The sequence below is a fragment of the Tachysurus fulvidraco genome, chromosome 7 (assembly GCF_022655615.1).
Source record: "Tachysurus fulvidraco isolate hzauxx_2018 chromosome 7, HZAU_PFXX_2.0, whole genome shotgun sequence".
Taxonomy (NCBI): domain Eukaryota; kingdom Metazoa; phylum Chordata; class Actinopteri; order Siluriformes; family Bagridae; genus Tachysurus; species Tachysurus fulvidraco.
The window spans coordinates 275,468-292,470 of NC_062524.1; the positions used below are offsets into that span (position 1 = coordinate 275,468).

At 37.9% G+C, this 17,003-nt stretch overlaps 2 protein-coding genes across 3 annotated transcripts in view; both read right to left on the reverse strand.

The window, feature by feature from the left end:
* LOC113664068 (protein shisa-8-like) overlaps nt 1–10,117 on the reverse strand; it is a 12,782-nt gene extending 2,665 nt beyond the window's left edge. Inside the window, exons 1-4 of the mRNA XM_027179669.2 lie at nt 9,897–10,117; nt 6,801–7,514; nt 3,002–3,111; nt 1–1,483 (exon numbers count right to left, since the gene is read on the reverse strand). The exon at nt 1–1,483 is cut by the window's left edge and continues 2,665 nt beyond it. Coding sequence (XP_027035470.1) covers nt 1,017–1,483; nt 3,002–3,111; nt 6,801–7,306 — 1,083 coding nt within the window. The 5' untranslated portion in view covers nt 7,307–7,514; nt 9,897–10,117 and the 3' untranslated portion in view covers nt 1–1,016. The remainder of the gene's footprint in view (nt 1,484–3,001; nt 3,112–6,800; nt 7,515–9,896) is intronic.
* The window catches only part of LOC113653753 (interferon-induced very large GTPase 1-like), an 859,689-nt gene that overhangs the window by 251,015 nt on the left and 591,671 nt on the right, over nt 1–17,003 (reverse strand). The window lies entirely within an intron of this gene.

Genomic DNA, 17,003 nt, shown 5'->3' on the forward strand with positions numbered 1-17,003 from the left:
CAAAGCTGGCTGTTTCTCTCAAACAGAAAAGCAGAGTCTCCTGATTCTTAAGAGATTAGTGCTTCCCTCAGGTGAAGGCTGTTCCTAACAATGCTCTGACATCTGATATACGTTCTATCTGTGACCTTCACTAGTGAGTCCTGAAATGTACTAACACTAAATGTGGTGAACTAGAACTTTTCTAGATTATGTTTTAAAATGTTACATTTTTTTTTTTTGGGGGGGGGGGGGGGGGCGCTGTTGTGACTGATTTTGTTAACTGCAGCAGTCTCATTTAAATGCTGTCAATCAAATATTACCCAATCAAGATTTTAATAAATCCCAAATCCCAGCACCGCCTCATTTTGCTCTCAATTACTTTTTACACTGCTAAACCAAATCTATCAAATATAGAGCAATCTCACACAACTAATCCCAACATCATCAATCATGATGATAAAACAAAGCCTTTAAATCAGCCGTACCTGAATTACGAGTATAGATTTTGTTAGTTGTGTGAACTCAATCTATGAAAGTGCTTTACACCTCGGTGCTAAAATGGCACTTGCTAGCCTCAGTCTGGTGTTAGCCATAACTCCAGAACTACTTTTATGATTCCTCTGTCAGTGTTAGTTGGAGGTTAATGAGAGTTAACAGCACAGGTCCAGTCATGTGTGAGGAACTTGGAGACATTGAGATGCATTGCTACTGTGGTCATAATGCTTACCACATTTCATTTACTGGATCAGACAACTGAGTGACAGAGGGGAAAATTGAGTAAAAAGGAAAGTCCAGATTTCACAGAGACTCACTGCTGACTCAAGATCTATCCTGTTTGGTATATAATGTTTTAATAACAGGAAATGCCACAAATGTTTACCAGAATATAAATTACTTTCTCTGCATATCTGGGGCTCTTTTTTTTAATTACAGCTTTTTAAACTCCTATTCCTTTTCCAAGCTACTATGCTCCTATTGTTAGTGTTGATTTTCCTCCACATCTCCCTCCTCTCCCTCTATGCCCTGCTCTTTCTCTTTCATACAGTCACTTCTGTCTTGCTGTTTGTGTGAAGCCCCTTGTGTTTGGGAAGAACCTGAGGGGAACGTCCGTAACCTACTGGCTGATAGACCAGTTCCGGCAGGGTCTCTGTTCTAAACTGGAGTTTGTTTATGTAGTCATGACCTCGGCTGTTGGGCTGGGACATGGAGAGCTGTTGTTGGCCAGTGAGAGAGAAATGAAACTTAGCAGGACTTTTACTTGGTTCCCACGTTTGAAAGGCTGAGTTGGAGGTCAGTGGATGATCGTTGGTCATAGAGATCTTGGACTTGGGTATCTGGGGAGGTGTTATGGTGTTTGAGACAGGAGCATGGATCTCTGGTGGAAAGAGGAATGGTTTTTCTTTGGAATGGAAAGCAATGGGCTGGAAAGTCGTAGGTGATGACTGGCGATATGTGTTGTCCATCAGATTGAAACTCCTATAGTGGTCTCTGGCTGTTATACGTTCTGTAAGTAAAGGAAATTTTAAATGGGATAATTAACATATTTTATGTTTGGATAAAATCCCCCCAAAGGGAATTAACTGTTGTAATGCTCAGCAGACAGTGAAACCTCACAGTAGTGGTTTTGTTTGTGAACAAACAAATTTCAAATGATTCAATAGTTTTCATTCACTTCCATGTACTGAATCATATTGTTCACTCATGCAAGTCTCCCTCGTGTAAAGCATGTGACTGCTTCAGCAGCTGCAGTAAAATATGGGCTATAATAATAATGTAGCTCAAACCTAGTCCTTTATCTCAAAGATCTTCCTCAACATCATCACCTTGTGTACAAAATCTGACATACATGTTTCTTTAAACAGATAATGTTAGAAGTCTCTTACATTTATATGTCTAGAATAAATTATTTCCTTATCTATGTCTACGTGCCTAGTTTTAAACTAGCGGTTATCAAACCCCTGATTAAAAACCCTGATTGCAGGAAGCATGAGGATGTGTTTTTAATAAAGGCTACAAATCATTTCTGTAAGTCACTTCAGACAAGGGCGTATGCTAGAATTTGTTTATGTGTGTGTGTGTGTGTGTGTGTGTGTGTGTGTGTGTGTGTGTGTGTGTGTGTGTGTGTGTGCTCTTACAGATGGATACTGTGAGATCTCAGTAGGTTTTGGCTTAGCATTAGTAAATTATATTTTAATAAGCCCCAGCACTTCACTAAGCCACTTCCTCTACAACACCATGGTGATTACAGGGATTCTCTCCTATAAAGAATTCATTCATTTTAAATTATTTGCAAACCAAAACTGATATTTTGACTGTTATAATAAACTTTAGTGTCTCATAGGTTAGTTTTTTATGTTGTTGTTTTGTTTTTAATTGGTTCCAATATTTGACTGTGTTTAGTCCCATATGAAGCAACTTGAATGTTCAAGAGGAATCAGACCATGGATCTGAGATGTTGTCTCACATATTAATGCACACGGTATAGATTTGGTTTGAACATTAGAAGGGTTGTACGTGTGAAGCATTATGCTTCCAGATATTTTCTTACATTTTAAATAATTATATCTGCTCTATCGTTATAGAATTTCCATCTGCCGATCTAGCTGTCCATCCATCTCTACATCCATCCATGCTCAAATAATTGTTTACTTAAATTACACAAGACATGATACCAGTCCAAATGAAAGCACACTGTAAAAAAATTGTAAAACACTGTAAAATTTCTACAAATGATTTATTGTTATTTTAGGGAACATCTGAAAACATGTTTGTGAGTGAAAAATAGTCATGTTCTTTTCTTCTGTAAAATGTAAACAGTGAAAGTGGGAAACTAAGTAAAAAGAACAGACATGTAGGGAGCGAGTCCAACTAAAGGAGGCTGGATTTGCACTTAGACTAGAACTTAGACCCCGGCCAATGTTTGATCACAGAAACATTATTTAATTATTTAATGTTGGAGTGTCATTTTAATGTGACAGTAAATTGCATCTCTGCAAGAGATATGTTTGTTGTGTTTGCTCACCATTATTAGTTCTGATCAGGTGTCCAGAGATTTCATTCGTTCGCTGATGTCCTGTCCCTCGAACCACGCACTCTGTCTCACCGGGCAGCTTCAGCTGCTCTGTCAGTGTTCTAAAGAGAGAAGATTTATAACACAAAGAATCATTAATGTACACTTTAATGGCACTTTATTGCAACTTGGAAAAATAGACATCATAATTTTGTCACTACAGCAATAAATACATGGAAACTAAAACAATGTACACAATTAAAAAGGTTACATGGAATTAGACACTTTATTAACAGTTAAACTGTTCACATCCGTCTGCTTATTTATTATAATATACTTTTTATGTTGGACAATAAGTACAGTGCAGTTTTACTCTGAGTGAACTGAAGACTGTAAACCTGACTTCATCATCAGCTTAATGGTCAAATCTCACCTGCCTGCATTGGCAGTCCAACTGATTATGTAAAAATATCTTACTTTATTTGCTGCTCTAATGTACAGAGTCTGGCTGATCATCAGAAGAGTTTCGCATTGCTGTAACATCAGCGCTGCTTATTGAGGGTTTTTTTTCTTTTTATTTCTTCACTTCAAGAATATATTTTTAATAACTTATATTACTTTAAACATCGTGACTGCCATATGGTGTGTGTGTGTGTGTGTGTGTGTGTGTGTGGGGGGGGTGATGACTATTTGTCTCCATGGAAATCCAGTGTCACATTCTGTATCATGTATCATCTTTCATCTATTGTCCAAACAGACCAGCATTCTGTCTTGTGATGAACAATTTCATGCTCAGTATTTTAGTGTGTGTGTGTGTGTGTGTGTGTGTGTGTGTGTGTGTGTGTGTCAGCACGCTGAAGTGAAACAAGCAGCTAAACTCATCTGAACAGTTGTGAAGTACAGTTATAATAAAACATGCAGATGATGAAATGCCCCCATTTACTGAAACATGCCTTGTACATGCAGTGCTTTATGGACTCTGCTTTAAATAATAATAATGATAATAATAATAATAATAATAATAATAATAATAATAATAATAATAACAATAATAATAATAATAATAATAATAATAATAATAATAATAATAATAATCTTATAAGCTCCAGTCCAGTTTAAGTGTGTGTGTGTGTGTGTGTGTGTGTGTGTGTGTGTGTGTGTGTGTGTGTGTGTGCTGTTTATGAACACACTGCCTAAAATATGTCATAGCAAATTTCCACATTGTTAAAACAATTTATTTTCTGTCCAAATGTTAAAATAAAAATAAATATTATATGTATTTAAATAACAAATAAATGTTAATTTTTTGTAATCATTTTAATTCCATTCTCAAAAATGCAGAAAAAAAAAATATATCTGGTAAACCGGAAACACATATATTATTTTTTCCATTCTTTATTTACTCCATCTGTTGGTATTTCCTCCCCTTTAAATTTAAAAGTGCCATCATTTTGCATCATTGTGATAGATTTCTTATTGCTAACCCTTAGAAGTTAAAAGGGAGAGAAAGAGAGAGCGTGTCTCTTAAACTTTGCAAGCATTATGATAGGAGACGTGTAACATGATCAGACTGTCCACAATTGCATATATTCAATAGATCATTTCTGATCCATCACACAGCATCTTCTCACTATACCAGGGGTCGCAACCCGAGGCTCCGGAGCCGCAAGTGGCTCTTTCATCCCTCTGCTGCGGCTCCATGTAGATTTGGAAAATAAATATTTAATTTAAATTTATTTTATTTTAGTTTGTTAGTTAAAAAATGTAATTCTAAAATCTAAGATCATGATGCTCTTGTAACATTAAAATAAACCGTGTTTAATTTTTGTGTCACTCAAAATATGCGTTATAACTGCCGACTTGTAAAATCCGACACACAGAAGCTGACGCAGTTTTGGTTTCATGCAGGCTGTCAATTGTCACGCATTGATAGCGACAGTTTGGTCTTTTCTCACGCTCTCCCATCACACATCGTATGTCTCACGCAGAAAAACTGACTATTTATATATTTAATAAGCCGCAGCGCCCAAAATGTATCAGTCCGCACTGCTGTCTCTATGGAACCAGGCAGGAATCATGCGAGTCTCAGTTATTAGTCGAGCCTGAAACTTATCAGCCAATCAAAAAAGAAGCTACACAATAGCCAATCAGAAAATAGCACTATCTGGGAAAGATTTAACACAACAACCAATGAAAAAAATTGGGGGGGGGGGGGGGGGTTGGAGATGTCACACTTGCCTGTCTTTAAAACTTGAGAGCCGAAGACTCAATTAGACATTGAACATTTTATTTGAAAGTAACCTTCAACCCAGCGTCTTTTTACTTAAGGTTAGTTCAAACTGTTCAAAATATTTTTGTTTGCCTGCAGAAATAAAATTTCATTTACTCAGTAGCAGTTCATTGATTTCATAAATGCAACACACTACAGTTTTTTCTACACTTTCCATAAAAGTAAAAAACGATATATGCAGTGTTATCTTCATTTTAGATGTCAGAAGGGTTTTGTGGCTCCCTGTGTTTTTTTTTTCTGTGGGAAACGGGTCCAAATGGCACTTTGGGTGTTTAAGGTTGCCGACCCCTACACTATACTCATTGACTTTCATACTATAGCACTGTTCATTGCTTGTAAATACATACTCCAGCAGATCCCCAATATCTTCTAATAAGATCTCCTCCAATATCTGGTATGAAGCCACATTACAAGCAACATTATCACATTACCACCTACCAGAATCAACAGCATAGAGTTAAGCATTAAAAGATAAAGCAGCTTCACTCCAATTTCTATCAACATCTGTCATGCATACTAAACCTTCCTTCAAGCCCCTTGGGTAAATCCTGTCAGTCAGGGAACAGAAAACAAAACCCAGTAACAAAAAGCACACAACTACAAGAAATAAAACAAACAAAAAAAACCCACACATAAGACAACAGGTATAAATAGGGGAGGTAACTAATGAAATATAACGTACCGGTGTGCAGGTCATAACAGGCTAAGGATTGGGCGGGGCAAACACACGTTAGAGTATGCTGAAGAATGTTGTAGTGTAAAATATATAATCATTTAACGATCATATTAATTATTGATTGTGTAAAAATGTATATATTATATACAAGGGTGGCATTGACCTTGGCTTTCATGCGAAGGGTAAAATAAATAAACAAACAAATACAGAACTCCTCTATAGAAAAGGTGAGGGATGGAAGGAGAAAATGAGTTGACCATCCTCTGCATAGTAGTTGTATAAAAACCCATGTGGGGATAGAACAGAAGAGGACTGAGTACTAGACCCTGTGGAACATCAGTGGAGAGTCTGCATTGAACAGATGTCGTTCTCCGCCATGTCACATATGAATAAGCTTTCAGGTAGAATGCAAACCATACTGCACCACAAATTTATAGACTTTTAAGAGTGGACTTTTAAGAGTCCTTCAGTTAACTATTCAAACGCTGCTGAGAATTCAAGGAAATTTTTTTGATTCTCTAAGCATTCCAAGGTACAGTTCGATGTTATGCAAGGTTAAGCTTTAGGTCCTGAATTTTTCTTTGTATATACTACCTCTAGTCACAATTATTTATAATCATGGCATTAGCTTCTACTGTTATGCTGATGAAGAAGAAATATAAAAAGTATGTTAAATCCTAGACAATTTACCCAATTTGGATATAAATACCCCCAATTTACAATTTTAGTGATTTTTTTTTTCAACTTCACTGTACTGTGGTCAAGAGCTAAATTAACAATAGCTTTGTCCACATACAGATGTTTCTAAACCTATAAGTACTATTTGTACCACAGTACAATCTTACCTGGTGTTGCCAGTATCTCCAGCTCTTCCACGGCTCCTCTCCAGACCCAATTTTGCAAAGATTCCTCCAAGCATCATGATGGCCACCACACCGCATATCACATATACAATCATGTGCGTGTGGTCTGGCTTGGGCACATTGCTAGTGTTAGTAATGGCATTGGCATTAGCATTGTTGGCATCATTTCCACTGGCAGGTTTTCCTGTATTGGCCCAGGCAGGTGTGTCATAATTAGAGCAACTTGTCTGTTCTAGGCTATGACCTTTGAACTGGCAACAGAAGCGATAGTAGCATGAGCCGCAGCAGAACTGGTAAGTGCCAGCGTTGCAGTTAAATGGTGGGTCCCACTGACCCATCACATCATAATAACCCCAGCAACGGTTGCCCGATGACCCCTCCCCTTCTTCCTCCATTGTCACAGCCACTTCAGTCTGATTAGCTGATTCAGATGATGTGACAACTACAAGCAGGATGAAATTTAAACTGATACAGAGAGTCGTGCTCATCTTCTAAAAGAAACGTCCTCACCCACAATAAGTGGGCAGGCTTTTAAAACACAGGAAAAGCAAGCGATTGATTGCACAAGAGATCAAGTCAAATGTCTCAATCACGGCAGAAAAAAATGGAGTCTTCTTATTCATTACATGATCACATCACCACAAGTGAGGCGAGACAAAAAAGGACAGCACACTGGAGGGTATCCTAGAGTCAGAACTGGAGAAAGAGAAGGACAGACAAACAGAGAATGAGACACACAGAGAGAGTGAGACACTTTATTAGTTCCAGGATAATTGAAAACTATTTGTTCCACTTATAAAATTTCCTACTTATTAGTGTTCACAATGTTAAATGTTTGTTTTTTCTTTGTAAATGTGGGGGTTCATGGGCATATGGGGTTTTGCCACAGATTCCATGACCACTGGAGGAGTCTCAGATCTTCACAGATGTGGTTTGAGATAGTTTGAAATGTTTCCAGATGTGGAGGAGTCTGGGATGTCATGCCAGCTGTGTTTTTCAGCATCTCCAGTGAGCTCTTGGTCTGCCCCAGGCTCATTGTCCAGTAGTCAGTACCCAGTATATCTCTAGTAGAGGCTGTCCTGGAGATTGGAGAAGCTGCAACATCCTATGCAGTGTGTCAGTCATTACAAGTAGATTTATATTTCAAAATAATTATAAATAGGAGAAAATTGATTGGCTAAAACCTAGCCTTGGTATTCCAAAGATTAGCATACCCTGGTAACATAAGGTTTTTTCAACACCACCAAGGCAATTTATATTACAACACCCTGAATTACAATACCCTAAATCCCTTATTCTCAAAAGGACGGACAGAAACAGCTCAAGAAAAAAAAAGGACTTTTTTTATTCTTTAAAGTACCGAAACAGGATATTATCAACCATATGCCCCCCACAGACCCGTGAGATTTACACTTATATAATTTAGCATTTGCCAGATGCCCCAATCTACAGCTACTTACTGTACAATTATCAAGATCCCATTATCTGTATAAAAATACAGCAAAGCTGTTTGTCCACTTAAAGATAATTAATGCAGATAGATCAGTGTTTCTGTGCCATATACATGCCTTTATCCTTAAAGTCTGGGAGACTCTGACAGTGAATACATTAAAAGAACATATTATAGTGCAGCACCAAATTAGATGGTCTGGCCATCATTAGCCAGATGCCTTATACATGTATCCTTAAGGAGGTTCTGAATGTACAGTTGATGGAAGGACAGCAATGTCATGGTGGTCAAAAAGTGCTTCTAAGTCAACTTCAAATATAGCCTGAGGAAATTTAATTTCAACAACTGGAACGATGTTGCCTCAAACTGAATTTCATCCAACAGGGAGAGACATTACATGAACCTTATCTCTTCTATGCCGCAGAGAAAAGTCGGCTACTTCATACAAACCTAAAAAGGGCTTCCCATCCACCGAACCATAATTCATACCATTATAAAATGCTCCAGAAAATGTGGGTTTTGGAATAGCCTGTATTACCACCTGAAGAACCATCAATAGTTAACCATATGGAGAATAACCATACTTGACTTAAGTAACAACAGGTCAATGATGACAATGTTGATGGATTGTGTGTGGGTCCCTCTTAGAATGTTTTCCTGCAGATTCTCAGATATCCAGCTCTTCAGTCAGTTCTAGATCATGCTGAAATTCCAGATCATCAAATCAACTGACTTTAATCATGCCAGCATGTCCACAACCTGAATCTCGAATTAGAGACCTGAAAACAGGTCATCTTCATGGCATTATCAGAACCTGACCCATTACATCAGTGGCCCACTAACTAAGGTTCATCTGTGGCAATGACCCCCGAACCAATGTGTCTCTCTTGTGAAGTGTTGAGAACTTGAGATATCTAAGTAACCAGTTTGAAATTTATCAGTAAGAGAAAATACAAATATTTCATTTTACATGCTTTAACTGTATCATGAAGAAATACAAACAGAAAAAAGCAAAAGATTGTGTATACAAATAACAATAAAACAGATACACATGACATTAAATAAGCACTGAATGTGTGTGTGTCATTAGGATTACTTGAATACCAGAATGGCCAATGTATTGAATTCAATTTATAGAAGTAGCAGTAAAATAAACACAACAAATACGCAATCAAAAATATGCGTGTGTGTGTGTTTGTTGATTGCAGCTTCCACACAGTGTGTCTGTGCTGTAAATGATATTTGGGCTACATCTTATTCATTTTAAACACATAGAATAATAAAGGAAAACACTTAACCGGTGAGTTATTGTGTATAGGTTTATGTTAGTCATCCACATCCCCACCCCCTCCCCAACCAACACAAACACTACACCACACACTCATTTTACATGTGCACACAGTAGGCTACAGTGTTCATCTGATGAGTGTCACATTTTCGTGTGTGTGTGTGTGTGTGTGTTGTGGCTTGTTGTTGAGTAAAGAGGCACCTATAAATCTGCTTTTCTCTCCCTCCCTCTCTCTCCCTCTCCCTCTCTCTCTCTTACACGCGCACACACACACACACACACACACACACACACACACACGCACGCACGCACGCACGCACGCACGCACACACTCTCTTACCCGGTGCTTGTGGAAAACAGGCATACTGTATAGTGATATATGTATACTGTGTTATAGATATATCGTTATAGGTATGTGTTTTCTCTGTTGACTTGCTCTCTCGCTTTATTTCTTCTCTTCACTCAGGATTCGATTCCTCCATCCGGAGATGCTGTGTTCTTGCTCACTGCTCAAAAACGAATGACGGCACACTCACATGTACTCACCCTCTCCCTCCCTCTTTTTCTATCATGAGCAAATGAGCACACCTCACTCTCTGTGCCCTCCCTCCTTTTGTCCCAGACACCTCCCCATTCTCCCAGTGTTTTTCTCTTAGTAATCACCTCTTTTTCTCCCTCTTCTTTCCTCTTTTCTGTTTCTCCTTTGTCTTTTTACTCTCTCACGTCTCTTGGTTGGTCTGCTCTTTTTTTATATTTAATTTTCGATTTATTGTAAATTCTTTCCCCTCTCACCTGATACGTCTGTTGCATATTAGCTTGTTTGTGTGTGTGTGTGTGTGTGTGTGTGTTGGGGGGGGGGGGGGCAAGAGAGATAGAGATTGGAGCCCGGGGGTGGGGGTGCTTACAGGCAAAGTGTAGAACATGGCAGCAGAGAAAGGAAGAGAACGAGCATAGAAATAGCTTCTTAAGGGTTTAAAATTTATATCACTTTTACTATTAAAAATTGGTGTATAATTTACATTAAATTACACAATAAACACACAACACATTCCAACAAAAGGACTAGAATTATGAAGCTGCTAATTAAAGAGCCAAACACATTTCAACTCCTTAATGAAAAAGCAGTGAGGTAAAAAAAAATCCCCTTTGTATAGTGTTTTAATTATAAATTAAAATTAGAATGGTATGTGAAACAAAATCAATATCAAGCAGAGACGCTAAAAGATTTGTAAATGGTCTTTTGCAAATACAAAAATATTTTTAGAATAACAAAATAATAGAAAAACATTGAGTTTAGATCTTATTTTTCCATGACATGCATGAATCTGACTGAATAAATGAAGTCAGTAAGAACAGTGTGACATCACACGCAAAGATAAGAGAGAGAGAGGAAAGAAATCATAACCATGTGGGCAAGTTGCTTTGTGTAAAGGAACATTGTTAAACTTTTAATACAGTCAAACTTTAAAAGATATAATGGTGAACACACTCTTCCCACCTAACCTGATTGGTTGACCTGGAAGCCAGAATAAACCTGGCAATATCTTAGTAATCAATATTAATCGTAAGTAGTAGGTAGGCTAAGCAAAACAATTCCATAATTGGCTCAGTAGTATTTTGGTTTTAAATTGTTGGTTTATGTACGTTACGCCCGGTCTAGGGGTGAAGGTGCAACATGACAGGAAACAGAGTTAACTGAATGAACAATATTTTTAATTAGAAAAACAAATTTCACATTACAACTGGCCAAGGCCAAAATAATCAGAAACAACTCATTCTTGTAGCCTTTAAACTCCCTACTTTGCAAACGAAAAGAAAACACAATTACTTCCCTAAAAACACAATCAATAAAAGGTTTAAACAAAAATGGAGTCGGCCTCCTTACCTCCCTAATAATACTATATACAAATATTTACTGGCTAGCTAATAAGTCCAAACGGGGGCAATCCAGAACCAAAGTCAAAGCATTTCATTGCATGTCGTACCCTGTATGTACACCAATTCTGCAAGTTCTCCCACTTAAAAAGATGAGAGAGGCCTGTAATTTTCATCATAGGTACACTTCAACTATGAGAGACAGAATGGGGGAAAGAATCCAGGAAATCACATTGTAGGATTTTAATGAATTAATTGGTAAATTCCTCTGTAAAATAAGTATTTGGTCACCTACAAAAAAGCAAGATTTCTGGCTCTCACAGACCTGTAACTACTTCTTTAAGAGTCTCCTCTGTCCTCCACTTGTTACCTGTATTAACGGCACCTGTTTGAACTCATTATCAGTATAAAAGACACCTGTCCACAACCTGAGTCAGACTCAAAACTCCACTATGGCCAAGAACAAAGAGCTGTCAAAGAACACCAGAAACAAAATTGTAGACCTGCACTAGGCTGGGAAGACTGAATCTGCAATAGGTAAGCAACTTGGTGTGAAGAAATCAACTGTGGGAGCAATTATTAGGAAATGGAAGACATACAAGTCCACTGATAACCTTCCATCTGCAAGGGCATAAAAGATCATTTTTACGAAAAGGAGTGGCTTCGTAAGAAGAATTTCAAGGTCCTGGAGTGGCCTAGCTAGTGATGGTGAAGTGAAGCTTTATTGAAGCAGTGAAGCTTTCAACCCAATTGTATCAGAAAAAGGTTCATTACTCAAAGCTTTTCAAATCAGAGCTCGATGAGGACCTCTGCTGGTGAAAGTGCTATCACAAAATGTTCCACAACCAAACAACGTATTAATTATAGAAGCAAAAATGAATGGATTGACAAATTAAGGATAGATTAATAAATAAATGTATCAATATAGTAAATACATGACAAAAGCATGTTCCATTGCATGTTAACTCCAAACAAAAATGTAATAAAGAGAACTTTTTGTATGGTGAATGTGGACAATTTGTTTTTAGGAAAAAAATCAATCTCATGAATGTTGAAGGTACATAAGTGCAGACACTTTTACACGATTATAAATCTGCCTTACAGACTACTGTACTGTAGGCTAGATGGATGCTTTGTGCTTTATTCATTCATTCATTTCCTACCGCTTATCTGAACTACTCGGGTCACGGGGAGCCTGTGCCTATCTCAGGCGTCATCAGGCATCAAAGCAGGATACACCCTGGACGGAGTGCCAACCCATCACAGGGCACACACACACTCTCATTCACTCATGCAATCACACACTATGGACAATAACCTTGGGGGAATTAATTGTAGTGAATTATGGGTAACTTATGTGGTTAGATTTTTATTTAGGAACAAGGTTTTCTCCACAGTGCTGGGTCTGAGCCTGTTTCTCTTCTTGCTGACCACTTCACCAACCTTAGAAAAATACCTGTTCATAGGGCCAGAAGAGGCAAGAGAACACAAAAAGCCCAGGGCCAGCATGTATACATGTGGGTAAATGTGCTTTGCATGAAAATGCCTCAGCATGGATGATGTATTATTATTGTAGGCCAGCTGCTTGGAGCAAATCAAACACTGGACCTAAAAACAGATTAAGGATAGACCTTGTCTCAAAAGTATAAACCAGTTAAAAAAGATCAAGGTATTAAGCGGTGCACACAAAAGATTTTTCTTGCATTCCTATATTTTTCAACATATTACTACTATCCAATAAAGATATATATAACAAAATATACAACATGAAATGTTACATTGAATCTACACTACACCGCTAGATCACTACAGAACAAACACAAAAAAACACTGTATATAACCTCTGTACAATACATGTACATATTACATAGTTTATCTTTTTTTACTCCTCATTACATCTGCACTATTTTTTGTATCTATATGTATCTTTATATCATTACTGTACATTCTGCCCAACATTTCACATTCATCTATGTGTATATAACGTGTGTGTATATCAAACACGGCAGATACGATATTGTAGGACAGGCAAAATCAGAAATGAAAGAACAGGTGGCGCAGCAATCAGACTTTGTGATGGGTGCTGGGAGATGTAGTCTGGAAACATAATAATTCTTAATTAATTAAGTTAATATTCCGGAGACGCTTCTCTCCGTTGCTGGTCGGGAAGCAAGGCAGGTGCACTGATCATGACTATAAATATATATATATATATACATATATATACATATATATAGTAGACTGTTTATTCAGCTTGCTAACTCCTTTAATGCCATAATCTTGTAACCTTTCACTCTGCACACTCCTTTTCAATGCCATAGCCTTAGAGCCATTTCTGTAATATTTTACTGTATACGCTTTCATATATACCACCTGCTGTAAATATGCTATACATTTATCTGCACTTTTGCACGACTGGTACATTTTGCACTTCTGGTAGATGCCAAACTTTATTTCGTTGCTGTGTACCTGTACTATGCAATGACAATAAAGTTCTATCTATCTATCTATCTATCTATCTATCTATCTATCTATCTATCTATCTATCTATCTATCTATCTATAATTGCCCAATGATGTGTGATTTAAGTTATAAATATAGGCTTCACAACAAAAGCATATATATCCACCTTATTGGGCGAAATCAAATAAAAGTGTTCCTGCATTTCAGAACGCGATCTTTTTGTAACAGGCTCCATTAACAACAATAAACTCTCCTAAACTCGCTATACAGTAATAGATTCTGTGTAACGCAATACTCCAATACAACACACGAGGGCGCGCCGCCGTGCGTCGTGCGCTTTCAAACCTTTGAATCAGATATTGAAGCAGTTACAGGGTGTGTGTGAAACGAAGCTTCGGACGTCATTGGTCACGTGATTTTGCCAGAACGAATGAAGCTTTGATACAAAGCTTCAATGAAAATCGGTTAATTTTTTGACACATGCCTCAGAGCTTCAGTGTCACTGGTAACATCACTACGCCTAGCCAGTCTCCAGATCTCAACCAATAGAAAATCTTTGGAGGGAGTTGAAAATCCATGTTGCCCAGTGACAGCCCCAAAACATCACTGCTCTAGAGGAGATCTGCATGGAGGAATGGGCCAAACTACCAGCAACAGTGTGTAAAAACCTTACAGAAAACGTTTGACCTCTGTCATTGCCAACAAAGGGTATAGTTGGCAAAAAGAAAAAAAAAATATTAAGATGAACTTTTGTTATTGACCAAATACTTATTTTCCACCATAATTTGCAAATAATTTCTTTAAAGATCAGTGATTTTCTGGATTTTTTTCTCATTTTGTCTCTCATAGTGTAATGTACCTATGATAAATTAGAGGCCTCTCTCATCTTAAGTGGGAGAACTTGCACAATTGGTGGCTGACTAAATACTTTTTGCCTCAATGTATGTGTATGTGACATAAAATTTGATTTGAAAAGAACAGGCAGTAAGTCTGCATTAAAAGGAATAGCTAAACACACCACAGACAACTCAACCAACACCACACTAACTAGGTGAAAATGAGTAGCACAAACACAGCAAGTGAGAAAAAACTAAAGCAGGTAGAGTTAATGGAGGTTTTATAGGCAGCTGACCAAGCAGGGTGTGGCAACAGGTAACCTTCAGAAACCAATCGGTGTTCATCCTGCACAGAAAGACAGACACCTCTCAAAACAGAAAACACAAAAATAAAAAGGATGTAACAGTATGTTTGAATGTAGGAGAGGGTAAAATGTTGGTGCACTGCTTGGATAAACCTATTTATTTGTTTGTTATCCATCTATATATTTATCATTTACTCCTACATAATGGGTGTGGACATGAAGGAGAGCAGAGTGGGGGCAGGCCACTAGACTGAGCAGGTCAACCCCATATGCCTGACTGGGCATAGCACAACCCATCCTGCAAACCTGAATGGTGAGCCAAAGGAAGGGCAGGTATGAAGGAATAGCATCAAGGATGACGTTTTTTGTTGAGACAGATAGCGTGCTTGGCTAGGCTAGGTTTTTTTGAATGTACAATGACTTCCCCATCACAAGCCAAAGCCTGCATGGTTGTACAAGGAGCCAAAAAATTCTGCTATCGCTCTATAAGAACTGTGATTTGTTTTCTATTGTCCCCACTGGGCTTTTGGTTTTGAGTAGGAAGTATTTGAGCCACTGGTTGAGTAGTATTAAGTCTCGTTTAGGTTGAAGATGTGTTCCGGGGATATTAAATAATGTTTTTATGAATTTCAGGACATCAGTAGTGTACCTCAGATTCATTGGAAGTTTTTATTATAGCTTTTACAGTAATTTCAACCATATATTGCTGACACAGTACATAGTAAAATAAAACATTGTTCCTCCAGGACCATAGAACACTCTTTATTAACATTCAGTTAATAACTAAGGACTGAAAGTAAGTTGTCCTTGCCACATTTATTTATTTATTTTATTATCTATTTTGTTTTAAGAATTCATTTTAGTAGTATTGGCCTATTTAAGGAGTTTAAGGTCATTTAATGGTCTTTTTATAAAATTCAGGACACATCAGTAGATTCACAGGGTGTTTCGGCCCTTAGTCACTATACACCTTTCTCTGAGGAGGCCAGCCGCAGGTCGATCAAGCTTTGGCTTGTGTCCCATGTCCAATCAGAGGTTTATTATTTCTAAAACTAAGTATCTACTCTGTATTGATTGATTTCTTTACTACTATTTCTTCTTTTACTATTTATCTATTTTATCTATTTGTTTATTTATTCATTTATTTATTTATTTTCTATCATTTGCTTCTAAAAGACAAGAGTAGATGTGAAGGAGAGCAGAGTGAGAGAGAGCCACTGGACTTAGCAGGTCAACTCCCTATGCCTGACTGGGCATATTACTGCTCATCTACCCATCCCTTCCACCATTTGTTTGGTGATTAGTCTGGGCAGGTGTTACTATACATTGACCTATTATGGAGCTTACAGGATGTACTCAAATGTTATTGTATACTAAGGTGAAATTTGGTTAGGGTTTATTGTGGGTTCCCCTTTCATTAAGTCCCATAGGAATCCATGTTCTTAGCCTATGTATCCAGCCTATGTATCCATATTCCTCTTTCTTTCCCTGTCTGTTCAAGTTAAACATGCTGCTAGGCCTGAGATGGTTAGTTTTTCTTTTCCATGTTCTGTGAAATGTTTAACTAGATGGGTGTTTTTGGAGTTGTGTGATGTAAATGTTGTTTTAATCTGGTGACTAAGGTGTTTTTGGTCTCCCCAACAACACGACTGGAGGCAAGTCGTGGCCTAATGGTTAGAGAGTCTGTCTCGTTGTCCAAAGGTTGTGGGTTCGAGTCTCGGGCCAGCCACGACTGAGGTGCCCTTGAGCAAGTCACCGAACCCCCCAACTGCTCCCCGGGCGCAGCAGCATAAATGGCTGCCCACTGCTCCATGTGTGTTTTCACTGCTGTGTGTGTGTGTTCACTGCTGTGTGTGTGTGCACTTTGGATGGGTTAAATGCAGAGAACGAATTCTGAGTATGGTTCACCGTACTTAGCCGTATGTCACTTCACAATGTAGACATGATATACAATAAACTATATTATGT